The sequence below is a fragment of the Grampus griseus genome (assembly GCF_964374135.1).
Source record: "Grampus griseus genome assembly, chromosome: 1".
Taxonomy (NCBI): domain Eukaryota; kingdom Metazoa; phylum Chordata; class Mammalia; order Artiodactyla; family Delphinidae; genus Grampus; species Grampus griseus.
In genome coordinates, this window is record NC_139017.1 from 37,646,139 (window position 1) to 37,659,744 (window position 13,606).

General features: G+C 38.0%; 1 protein-coding gene across 1 annotated transcript in view; it reads left to right on the forward strand.

Annotated features, from left to right (window-relative positions):
• HMCN1 (hemicentin 1) overlaps positions 1 to 13,606 on the forward strand; it is a gene marked incomplete at its 5' end in the record, with an annotated part of 521,222 nt that overhangs the window by 258,755 nt on the left and 248,861 nt on the right. Inside the window, 7 exons of the mRNA XM_082648266.1 lie at positions 561 to 688; positions 2,039 to 2,183; positions 4,533 to 4,645; positions 6,576 to 6,735; positions 7,353 to 7,521; positions 10,559 to 10,686; positions 12,484 to 12,756. Coding sequence (XP_082504392.1) covers positions 561 to 688; positions 2,039 to 2,183; positions 4,533 to 4,645; positions 6,576 to 6,735; positions 7,353 to 7,521; positions 10,559 to 10,686; positions 12,484 to 12,756 — 1,116 coding nt within the window. The remainder of the gene's footprint in view (positions 1 to 560; positions 689 to 2,038; positions 2,184 to 4,532; positions 4,646 to 6,575; positions 6,736 to 7,352; positions 7,522 to 10,558; positions 10,687 to 12,483; positions 12,757 to 13,606) is intronic.

A 13,606-nucleotide genomic window follows, 5' to 3' on the forward strand; every position in this document is an offset into this window, starting at 1 on the left:
TATGTATCTCCCTTAATTCATCTACGTATATTTAAATTTTCCAAGAAGACTCTCTTAGAGATTTTGCTTTGATTTATGTAGAATTACTTCCCTGATTTCCATCTAAGAGTCCACCTCATTTTATTTGCCTGAGCTGTTATGACAGCCTCCTCACTAATCTCATCCCTTCCACTTTTCCCTTGTCCGGTAAGTTCTCAGATTGATATTTCCTGGAAATGGTTCTGATGATTCCACTCTTCTATTTATCCATGCTTTCAGTCACTCTCCATTTGAATACATTGCAAATTTCTTGGCTTGACTTTTCTGCCCTTTCATGCCATAGACTTATTCTTTTTTACTTTCTCTACTTCTTTGCTATTACCTGTCCTCTTGCCATTCCCTCTGCTTAGAAGGGTCCTTTATCTCTATCTTCCAATTCATACCCATGTACATTTAAAAATCTTGTTCTTGAAAACTCCATTTCTAATAGCATAATTAGTAGTCATCTTTGCCTATAAAAGAGTTTGCTTTCCTTTGGATGAAATAGCATTGACAGTGCCTGTGTTCTTTCTCTGATTTAGTTGCTCCACTCATCGGAATCAGCCCTTCAGTGACCAGTGTAATTGAAGGACAGCAGCTGACTTTGCCTTGTGTTCTATTGGCTGGAAATCCCATTCCAGAACGTCGGTGGATTAAGAACTCAGCCATGGTAAGAACATTTTAAATCCATGCATTCATATTCCTCTTGCGTAATATGAATTCATATTCATATATTGCCTCTTGTGTAAGAGTCAATGTATTCCAAACATTGAAATTTTAATGTAATAAATATACAAACATATATTTTTTAAGTGTACCAAAACTTTTCTTCAGTATTAACATGTTTATGCAGTTCATATTATTTTGAAATTAATATGATGGAGAAATAGTCAATGGTGTAATTTTTATAATTTTGTAACTAGTAAACTCTCTTCAGAATATGTAATAACTGAAGCAAGTATGAAGTTTTTTCCCATAGGATTTAAATATTTTATATCCTTCTTTGCAGGACATAATAAAATGTTAATATTCTCATAACATTCTTTCATTTTATATATTAATCTTTATTGTTATCGTCAAACGTTCTTTTATTGTGAACTATTTTAAAATGTGGATCTACTTTGTGTCATTTTTCAATGCATAACTTTTGGTTATGAAGGAATGCGAAAAATTTTCACGGTTGTAAGGAATTATTCTGTAAACATGCTATCTATAGCAATAAATTTTCACCTAGTCCAGAGCATTTTTCCTTCCATTTTCCAGAGTATTTAGACTTACTCCCTTATTGAAGTACCAATTAAAAGTGAATTGATTCCATGGGATAAGATGTAAAATTGTTTGTATTTGCATAAAAACCTGAGAAAAATGAGTGCACCTCACTCAATAATAAATGCCCTTATAACATAGGATGATACTGTTTGAGCACTAAAGTACCCTATGATTGAATAAAATGCATAAATGTTACAGAGTTAGAGGTGATGATTCTTAACGGAAACCGTTGTCAGCCTTCTCTCATGCAGTTCCTATATCATACATTGCCCTCTAATATAGTTTGTATCTGTCACTGAAAAGGGTGCATGTTGAGATTAAGTCACATTCTCTCAGCTTGAATGATGCCTGTTTGCCAGAATGAAAATGTCAGATGGCTTGGAAGTGGTAGTAAAGCCTTCTTGAAAAAGAACAAATTAAGCCAAAAGTAAAAGTGAAATTTGGGTCCTTCGTGATAACAAAAATTACAGAAACAGGGAATTCGTGTTGTTTCTATTTCTTTCCCTTTCCAATATGTGCATAATTCTGACAGATGTTAGTGGATAGGATTTTTGGTGGTATATCACAGTGACATACAATTGATGCTACTCTTGGTAACATTTTATTCTCATCATTTTTCACTTAAGGGTGTTAAAATATTTTGTTATTTTATAACACATTTAATAACCCAGTTGGAGAAGAAAGCAGATCTGTTTTGGGCTTACACAATATTGCCTGTTTAATTAAAAATGACTTTTTTTTTTCCTTCAAGTTGGTCCAAAATCCTTACATCACTGTACGCAGTGACGGGAGTCTCCATGTTGAAAGAGCTCGGCTGCAGGACGGGGGCGAGTATACTTGTGTGGCCAGTAATGTTGCTGGAACGATTAGCAAAACTACCACTGTGGACGTGCATGGTAAGAGGCGCACCCATCATAATTCTTTTCTTTCCAAACCATGTTCAAGGCTGGGTTCATATCTTTAAATCAAATAACTCTGTTCTTGTAGTTTTAAGAAGCAGATATCTTTCCTAATTGTTATTCTTAACAAAAAGCCTTATTTCTTGAACAATATTTACATTGTTAAGCCTGTTTCCAGATTTCCCTTTTCTGTATATACAAAAGGACATTATTGGGAGTCACTTGCTGAGTCTCTCCAGGGGCTTTTGTAAGTGGTTTCTTAATTGATAAAAGTGAACTCAGCTCTCAAAGAGTTATGTTTAAAAGTACATTTTAATTTCAGGAAAGCTGAACTTACTGTGCCATCCAAATTGCCTCTTCTTCTCGGATTGTGCCACAAGCATTTTCTTACTAATGACCCCTTTGTGTGTTTGCTAGAAATGACCTAAACTTTTCTAAAGGCCACTTCATGTGCTCCAAACAATCTTTTTGCGTGTTAAGTAACTTAAAGGTCACAAATAAAAAAATCCAGAAACCATCTTTTTTCCATTCGTGAGTAACCGTTCCCAACTTTTTACATCTCAATAAATAACAGCTTCATAGCTTAAGAAATTGTCATAACTTCTTTTGTATATCTCCTTTAAAGACTTTGCTTTTTAAAGTGTTGTATTAAAAACTAGCTCTGTGTACAGGGATAAAAGTAGAATAGAACATTTATTTTTAGTAGTTGATTCAGTCTTTTTTAGGACCTGGATTGGAGAATCCAGTAATTTCCAAATTTTGCTTGTTCTGTTGAAATTTTCAGTGGATACAGGACATCTTTTTAATGTGTGCTTCTCATTGTAAATAGCCTCTTCTACCTCTTTCAGTCCTATGCCAATCTTGTACCAATCTCCACCAACATTATGTGAGATATTCTTGAAGAAATACCAAAGTAACATTTGCCACTTGCCTTTATAGCTGTCGAACTGAATATGTATTTAAGAAAATGGCTTATTCCATGTTGCCATAAAATTATTTATTTAATTAATTAATTAATTAATTTTATTTGGCTGCGTCGGGTCTTAGTTGCAGCATGCGGGATCCTCGTTGAGGCATGCGGGATCTTTTGTTGCAGCGCACAGGCTCTTCGTTGTGGAGCGCGGGCTTCTCTCTAGCTGTGGTGTGCAGGTTTTCTCTTCTCTAGTTGTGGTGCGTGGGTTCCAGAATGCATGGGCTCTGTAGTTTGTGGCACACAGGCTTCTCTCTAGTTGAGGCACCCGGGCTCAGTAGTTGTGGTACGTGGGCTTAGTTGCCCTGTGGCATGTGGGATCTTAGTTCCCTGATCAGGGATGGAACCCATGTCCCCTGCATTGGAAGGCAGATTCTTTAACATTGGACCACCAGGGAAGTCCCTGGGAGCTTCTTTAATCAAATTCTTTACTTTGAGAACATTGAGTATTGATAATTTTTTGTATGCAAGTTGGTTATGATGAACAGATATATACAGAATAGAATGATGAAGTCTTCCCTTTCCTTTTGCTTCCAATCATATAATGTCAATTCTTTAGTTGCTTTCTAAAGTCAAAAGATATGCATTCTTAGTGAAAAATATTGACTGGGCTTCCCTGGTGGCACAGTGGTTGAGAGTCCGCCTGCCGATGCAAGGGACACCGGTTCGTGCCCCGGTCTGGGAAGAGATTCCACATGCCACGGAGCGGCTGGGACCGTGAGCCATGGCCGCTGAGCCTGCGTGTCTGGAGCCTGTGTTCCGCAACGGGAGAGGCCACAACAGTGAGAGGCCCGCGTACCACAAAAAAAAAAATATATGTAGACTTAAAATCTTGTATTTTAGACTTTTAAATGTAAACTCCTGAGACCTTTCAAGCTTTACTTTTGAATTCCTTTTATGAAAATAGATTCTATTTTCGAGGTTAAATTTAGTAGCTTGCTAAGTGATTCTTGTGTATAGACAGGTATTTAATCTGTAGTGGTTAAACAGTCCATTTCTCTGGAGGTGAGGTTAAGTCAGCTCACTGCAGCTTAATGGGGTAATGGAGAATGGTGTAAGATATGTTAAGTGTGTAACTCTGTAGTTCTAGCTTGAATTTCCTGAAAATACGATTTCCTTCAGTTCTCTCTTATTTTTGTTAGGAAAATCAACTTAATTTACTACTTGATTTTAAGTGTTTATTAAATTCTTCAGATTGCAACTATTTTATTTACTTTATTACACTCCCTTACAAATTGCCATACGTTTCTAACAGAAAAGGTTGTCTTTGCTAGTTTTTAGAAATATTCGTGTATCCTGAAAATGTTCAACTTTAAACTTGTGAGGCTAAATGGAAGGACGGGTGCTCAGATTCTGCATATTGCTTCCTTTTCCAGTTCTGCCAACCATTCAGCATGGACAGCAGGTACTCAGTACCATTGAAGGCATTCCAGTAACTTTACCATGCAAGGCAAGTGGAATCCCCAAACCATCTATCATCTGGTCCAAGGTAAATGACGTATCTAGTGATGTTTGTTAATAATATGTGTTGCTACAACAATATTTGAATATTTTCATACATGGAACTTGTCACTGTACCATAGAACCTTACAGAAAGGAAAACCCATAGTCATACGTCTTAGAAGGGACCTTAAAATGTCCTTAGTTCATTCAACTACTTGATGCTTAAATAGTATTAACACAACAGTGAACACTAATGCAGCACATTCTTTGCGCCGGGGACTTTTCTAAGCACTTCACATGTTGTAGCAGATCCTTTTTTACTCCTTGCCACATCCCCTAAACCCTTTTGACTTAAGCTCAGCTCTGGTGGACTGCTCCATGCTCTCTGCCAGGGTCACTCTTCATGCATGTACCTCTCTAGTTTGGGGACTCAGGGCTTTCTCCAAAACCCCACAACGCCACTTAGCCTGCTGAATGGTCAGGGAGTACAAGAACATTAAATCCTGGGAGAGGGAGATGTCCCATATAAATGTCCCACTTCTCATCTATCAGAAAAATCCTTCTGGGGTGCATCTACATAGTTTCTCAGAGGGCCCCGAGCACACTGAGCTTGTAAGCCCAGCCACGGAGGAAACCAGGGCAGTGAAACCCTTTATTAGCTTTCCTTCCTTCTTGCGTCACTTTCCAACTGTCCTCTTCAAGCCCCTGGGAATCACTTTCCAAGTAAACTTTCTGACTCCAAATCTTTATCTAGGACTCTGCTCTTCTGGAAGCCAAAATAAGACACATAGATGAACTCATTTATCCCCCTCAGTATCCCTGTCGTGAAGTTCTCTGGCTTTTCCTTATGTTCTTGCAGTGAGGAAAGAAGGACTTCCTTCTTCCATTTCCTGAGGAAGTCCTTTCCATCTTTCAACAGCCGTGAAGGTGGCATATTTTCTGTAGATTAAATCTGGTAGAGGAAAGTAATATAAAATGGTGGCATAATAATGAAATATGGCGTTTGTATATTTAGGATCACAACCAAAGTATTTTGTCATAACATCTAATTTTATATTTCTAAAACTCTCTGAAATATAGAGAAGTTGGTTTTGACATCCGTAAATTAAATTGAAAGATTAAGATTCCTGCATCCTGGGCACAAAAATATGGTGGTGAAGCGGATCCCCCAAACTGCACAGTCTCTGGTCCTGAGTAGAAGCTTAATGCATTTTAGGGAAATGTAAAAATGAAATCTTCTTTACAGGATGGCCTTTGAGCTGGGATCATGCACAGAAGTTAAGAGTTTAGGCCCCCAAGCCTGCCTGCGTGGGTTCGAGTTCCAGTTCTACCACTGACTGACTGTTTGGCCCTGGGCAAGTTACTCTGCCAAGCCCCCAGATTTAATGCTGTCATCTGTAAAACACGGGTTGTAGTAGTTCCTACTCATAAGATTGTTGTGAGCATTAACATAATTAATTCATGTGAAGTGCTCAAAACGGTACCTGGCTTAGCATAAACACTCATCCCATCTGCTGCTACCTCATCCTCTCCACTTTTTTTTTTTTTTTTATAGCGGTACACGGGCCTCTCACTGTTGTGGCCTCTCCCGTTGCGGAGCACAGGCTCCAGACGCGCAGGTTCAGCGGCCATGGCTCACGGGCCCAGCCGCTCCGCGGCATGTGGGATCTTCCCGGAGCGGGGCACAAACCCGTGTCCCCTGCATCGGCAGGCGGACTCTCAACCACTGCGCCACCAGAGAAACCCCATCCCCTCCACTTTTAAGTAGCTTTGGAATGAAGGGGATCTAGTTTGGTATGAAGAAATGTCACCTTTGCATTGTTTAATTTTTCTTACAAAGAGCTTTCTTCAAATTAGCATTCTTTCAATCTAGTATTTTCCCCTTTAGAGATTTTTTTCTTCCTCTCTTTTCTTCCAGACATTAAGTCACCCTTTATTATCTTAAAAAACACTTTTTGCTCTGTGTTGTTTTGCAGAAGGGCGAGCGGATTTCCACCAGCAGTGCTAAGTTTTCCGCAGGGGCTGACGGAAGTCTATATGTGGTGTCCCCTGGAGGTGAGGAGAGCGGGGAGTACGTCTGCACCGCCACCAATGCAGCCGGCTACGCCAAAAGGAAAGTGCAGCTGACTGTCTATGGTGAGAGCCCTCGGGGAGGAATGTTTTTCTTTGACGCTGTCTGTCTGCCAAAACTCACATTTCTCTCCCAAATAATGTTACTAGAGGGCTGTACCCCTAAAGTGAACTACTTTTCCAAGTTTATAGTTTTGTACAAAAAATGCATTTTTCCTGCCAACCAACATCTCCTCTACTTAGATTCTGATTTAAAGGGAGAGGAATTGTATAGCCTTTCGGAAAAATTTTATGGTGTTTTCCCAAGGAGTATGCTTATGTCACCCAACCCTCTTTAGAAACACCACTTAGTTAAAACAAAGCCAAGCCTCAGCTATATCTTGGTTAGTGCTCTGCCTTGAGGGGTTGCTTTTACAGATGCTAGATTCCAAAAGGGCATTTCAGCTGACCTCTGCATTGTGTTCTGAAAGAAGGAGCTAAAAAGGAAAACTTTCTAGTCCTTTTCCTTTAAGCTCTCACGATGTGTGTTAATGGAAAGCTTTAGATACGTCCTGAGACTTTGGAACAAACAGCATCTTTTTGCAAATTACTGAAGAATATTAGTAGTCCCCATTTTAGTGTGAATTAAAGTGTGCTTTGTTTTCAATGTACTGTTTCCCTTTCAAAACTTGTGTTTATTTTAGTAAGGCCCAGAGTGTTCGGAGATCAACGAGGACTGTCCCAGGATAAGCCTGTTGAGATCTCAGTCCTTGCAGGGGTAGAGGTGACACTTCCATGTGAAGTGAAGAGCTTACCCCCACCCATAATTACCTGGGCCAAAGAAACCCAGCTCATCTCGCCATTCTCTCCAAGGTAGGGGACCTGGGATGAATCGAAACATGTGAAACATAATCTCTTGGGACAGGTGACTGTACTTGTTCAGGTTTTCAAATGTCTCAAAAAAAAAAACAAAAACTTTTAAATTTGAGATAATTTACACGTACATTCGAGCCTACAGAAAATATATATACCTTCTAAGTCATTCTTTAATAGCAGAAATGCTAACACCCAGCTTTGACATAATTTCCCACTGGTGCATTCTACAAGGTAGTTATGAAAATGGAGTGGATTTGTATGTAGATCCTGGTTAGCGCAAAGTGCATAGTATAAAATTCCAGTAATCCCAGAGGAGCAAAAAAACACAATACATTCTCTAATATCTAGGATTTGACTTTCATTAGATGACTTTGTAAAAATCTTCTTGACTGAACTTAAACCCTTATACAAATAAAGGCCCACTGAAACAATATATTTGATAGGCTAAGTGACGTGGAAAGCAGAATGCCAGAGCCCTTAAGAGCGCAACCTTTGTTGCCATGCTGATGTGAGTTTTAATTTACCTCCACCACTTAAAGCTTACCTGAAACTTAGGCAGTTTTTTTCAGTGGGCCTCTTTGAACCTCAGATTTCTTGTTTATAAAATGGGTATAATACCTGAAAGGATGATATAAGATAATGTACATTCCATATCCCGTCTCTGGTTCTCAAAGAATGGTAGCAATTACTGTTTTAACTCAACATCATGCCAGAAGTTACTGGCGGGATAAGAATTACAGTCTCTAGCTATTGTCTGTTAGACTTGTTGATGTATGGTTACGAAGCTATAAATTCATGCCACAGTAGTTTCCCTACCACTGGTGAGAAAAAAAGTAAACAATTAAGAACTACTTTACTATTTGTTTGAAAAAATATTTGCCTCGAATATTTTTGAATAGAAGAAATACCACATTTCAGATAAAGTTGAAGTTTCATTGTTCCCCTCCTCAGTCATAATCTCTTTTCTCCCTTCCCAGGGGCACAAACACTGACACAGACTTGGTGTATATCCTATGCATACATCCTTAAATAGGATAGAATATTGTTTTCTCTATTTTTAATTTTGTTTTGTGTACTTGTTTTCAATTTACCATTGTAACATGTTCTATATTATTATTCTACTGCTTGCTTTATTGAGTCAACATTTAGCCATTTTATACATATATTCAGTTTATTCATTTTAACTACCATATACATATTCTACATTTTATTTATACATTTCCCTGTGTATGGACATTCATGTTCTTGTTTGTTTTGTCTTTCTACATTTTCTTCTTTTCTTTTTCTTGGTTTTAGAAATGGCTTTTCAGGGAATATCTTTTTTTTTTTTTTTTTTTTTGGCGGTACGCGGGCCCCTCCCCGCTGTGGCCTCTCCCGTTGCGGAGCACAGGCTCCGGACGCGCAGGCTCAGCGGCCATGGCTCACGGGCTCAGCCGCTCAGCGGCATGTGGGATCCTCCCGGACCAGGGCACGAACCCGTGTCCCCTGCATCGGCAGGCGGACTCTTAACCACTGTGCCACCAGGGAAGTCCATCAGGGAATATCTTTTTATATCTCTCTTTGTATGCATATGCATGTTTCTTTGCGACTTGTACCTAGAACCCCAATTTCTAGTTAGAATGAATTACTATTTTCACCTTTGTAGACTGTGCTTAACTGCCTTCTGAAGGGGCAATCCTGATTTACCTTCCATCAACAGAATATAAGTGTACCTTTTGCCACATTATAGTCACTGCATGGTGTTAACTGACTTAAAATTTTTTGCCATTCGTCTGGATGTGAAATGGTGTCTTGCAACTGTCTTACTTTTCACGTGACTGAATTCTAGTGAGCCTGGAATGTTTTCCCTTGTTTGTTGGCCATTTGTGTTATCTGTGAATTGCCTCTTTAAACCTGCTGCAATGTACTGGTGACTTGTTTCTCTTTTTCTTATTGAATGTAGATGTAGAAATTTGGTTTTTGTTCTCAATAACAATCCTTTGTTTGTTGTACGTGTTGAAAATATCTTCTCTCAGTCTACTCCTAGCCTTTCAGGTTTATGTATGGTGTCTGGTTGTACAGAATTTAAAAATTTCTATGTAGCTCAAGGTGTTAATCTATTATTTTTTTCGATTTCTGCTTTAGGAAGATCATAAACAGAACTCCAATGTTTTATTGCAATTTTTAAGTTTGTTTTCACATTTTGGATTTTAATACATCTGAATTTTTATTTTGTGTGTGGTATTAGGTAGTGCTCTAATTTTATTTATTTATTTTTCCCATGTGGAGAGCCACTTGCCCAACACCATTTTGGAATAGTCAGTCCTTTCCTGACTTTTTGTAACACCATCTCTGATATTGCATATTACATGTTGAGTTCTCATACATGCTTAAGTCTTTTTTTTGAAGGGGGGGGTTCCATCTTTAACTGTTTATCTATTTGTCTGTCTCTGGGCCCATAGCACACTTTATTTGTCTTAGCTTACGAGAAATCTTGATAGTAAGTAGGTCTATTTGACCCCCTCCCTGTTAAAGCTATTTTAGCACAATTAACATAATAACATTTTTATATGTAGATCTGGTTTACCTAACTATATAAGAGGAATATATTCAGTATATATCTGAGAATGGCATATGTACCTTTTTCTGACTTTATTTTAGGATACTAAACTTTTAAATGAAGCATTGTAGAAAAAAGCAATAATGTGTTCAGAGTATATTTAAAGTTTATTAAACTATACATTTGCTTTGTAAAGTTGCAACTTAGCAAAGCAGAGAGATGTACAATTATTTGATGATGTCAGGCCCTTACATTAGATTTAAATGTAAAAGAAAACTGATTTGGTATTTGTAAGAACATCATACAGAATACACAAGACAATTTTGATAATTATGAAAATTCCTGACTTTTAAGGTGTATAGAAATGACATTATAGATGGGAGAATGGTTTGAAAAAGAGCTTGCAGAGTAGTAATTTCACATTGAATTGTAGCTGCATAGGGGATATTTAAATCCTCATACTTTATGGTCTGCTCTCTGGTTTCTTTCTTTTAGACACACGTTCCTTCCTTCTGGTTCAATGAAGATCACTGAGACCCGCGTTTCAGATAGTGGGATGTATCTTTGCGTTGCCACAAATATTGCTGGGAACGTGACTCAGTCTGTTAAATTAAATGTCCATGGTGAGTTTTGAAATGAAGGCATATGCTATAGCATATACTGGCCACAGGGAGACCTATTGTCCCAGTTTCTTTGATAATTAACCTCAAATTGTATAGAGAGTAATTATAGAAAACTTTTCTAAAATCTGAGACTTGTGATTTTCTTTCAGTTACTCTGAAATCTTTATCTGCCCTCTGTAAACAACTCTCCCCTTTTTCCTCAGATGCACAGTATTAAAATTTTGGATCTCAATTTTACTAGATGTCTACAGTCACTTATGACTATTGTTGATACACCATAAAAAAAGAAAATGTGTTTAGACCAGTGGCTTTTTGTTGAAGTGAATGTGAATGCCCAAGGAAGAACTTAATAGCATATAAATGGTCATTTTCAATGTTTATAGAGCTCAGCCACTGAAAACATTCTGCTCCTGGGATTCTTTAACTACTTTAAAACTCTCTAGGTAGTCTGCTTTCTTCTCTCAATTTGCCATAGTCTATCTATTGATAATTACTCATTCATTCAACACATGCTTAGTGAGCGCGTACTGTAAGCCACACATTCAAATATCAGAAGAAATTTTCTCAAATAGTTTTGACCTGATTTCACTCTGCGATCAGTCACTGCAGTAGCGTCCTCTTGACTGTGGGATATGAAATCCAATGAGAGTTCTGTCATTTACTAGCATTAGGCATATTACCTCCCCTCTTCTATATTTAATTTTCTCTTTCATAAAATGATGATAATAATACAGGCATATCTTGGAGATATTACTGTTTTAGTTCCAGACCATCTCAATAAGGCAAATATGGCAATAAAGTCAGTCACACAAATTTTTTGGTTTCCCAGTGCCTATAAAAGTTATGCTTACACTGTACTGTAGTCCATTAAGTGTGCAATAGCATTCTGTCTTTTAAAATGATGTACATATCTTAATTTAAAAATACTTTATAGCTAAAAAAGGCTAACCGTCATTTGACAATGCAGGGTTGCCGTAAAACTTCAATTTGTAAAAATTGCAGTATCTGTGAAGTGCAATGAACCAAAGCACAATAAAATAAAATAAAGTTTGCCTGTACTATCAAACTTAAACGTTTGTTGTAAGGGAAAGCCTTTAGAATATACTGGTTAAATATTAAGTTTTAACAAAAGGACAGAGGAATGGGGTTTGTTAGGGAAGTAAAGTACATAAATTCTAATCATATTCTTATGAGTCAACTTGATTATAGTTCATAATGCTTGTATGTGGAACGCAATACTACTTGCCAGTGTTTTGATAAATTATCTCATTTAAATTTCTGAAGGAATGTAGATAAAGGGAAATAATAGAGGCTTTATCTTGATTTTCTTCTCTGAAATTAACAAAAGCTTTTATTAGAAATATTTCGTACTGTCTGGCTAAACCTTCCACAAAGAGAACAAAAACTAAGAATACATGGAGAGAAATGCTTTTTGTTTTGCTCACTTAGATGATAGAAATTAACTGGATTGCCGTTTAAGAGGGCTTTAAACCTTAAGTTATTTACATATTATAAGAAATCTGACATCATTAAATGCTTACTTTTCCTCGAGTTTGGAATGAGGAGTTTTATATTCATTATTTCCCATAACCCTTGCAGTGTATTGGTATTGAAGAGGTTATTTTGCCTAGATTATCAAGGAAACAGCCCTCAGGAAATTCACTGAATTGCCCTAGATCACACAGCTAGTTAAGTGGCCTGAGCCTGGATGCCTCTTGGTAAGGAGCTCTCATTTAAAGTGAGAAAAGGAGGAATTTTTTAAAACTTGGATTATTAATACTCAGTTGCTGTTTCCAGTGCCTCCAAAGATACAGCGTGGCCCTACAGTTATGAAGGTCCAAGTTGGTCAAAGAGTGGACATTCCATGCAGTGCTCAAGGGACACCTCTTCCTGTAATCACCTGGTTTACAGGTGGAAGCGCCATTTTGGTTGATGGACTGCAGCATATTAGTCATCCAGATGGAACATTCAGCATCGACCAAGCTGTGCTCTCCGATGCTGGCATATATACATGTGTCGCTACTAACATAGCAGGCAGTGATGAGACGGAGATAACGCTACATGTCCAAGGTGATTTTTGGCCTAGGAAAATATTTGTACAGTGGGGGAAAAACCCTGGAGTCTATACAGAATATATAGTCTTGGATGGTCTTGGATCACTTTCAGAAGATTTCTATATAACTTTTATGACTCTCTAGTTAACTTTGAAAGGAGAATCATTCCAGAAAGAAACGAAACTATACATTACAAAACTGTTTACCTTTGAAAATGGAGTTGCCCTGGATGATGTAGACAGTGGAAACAATCCTAGATAAGTGCCCCACCCGCTATTTTTGGTTTGGAAGAAATTGTGGGCAGAGTGGGTTGGAGTAGGATTTACCTCACATTGGTAATTTGCACTCAATATTAATCCCTAGAAATCGACGTCCACTGTTCCCTGTAATGATGTAGGCCTTATTTTGAGGGTTTAAATATTAATCCTTGGGGACTTCCCTGGCGGTCCAGTGGTTAGGGCTCCAAGCTTCCACTGCAGGGGGGCATGGGTTCGATCTCTGGTCAGGGAACTAAGAACCTACAGGCCACGTGTCACGGCCAGAAAAAAAAAAAAAAAAAAAAAAAAAGATGAATCTTTATTCCTTCAAGCAACAGGTGTTTATCAAGTTCCTGACAGGCGTCTGTCATGATCTGGGCAGTGAGGAGGAAATAGTGACAAAGGTAAAACACCTGCTCTCGTGAGCGGTTCTGTAAGTAGGCAGAAAGCAAGCAAGTACAGATCGTGAGACGTGCTGTGTAGAAAATTAAAATAGGGTGATGCTCCCAGCAGTTGGCTACTTTAGATTGAATTGTCGTGTAGGACTTCTCTGAGGAGATAATGTTTATAGTGAAATCTTGTTGACTGGCGGGAACCAGCCATGTCCAA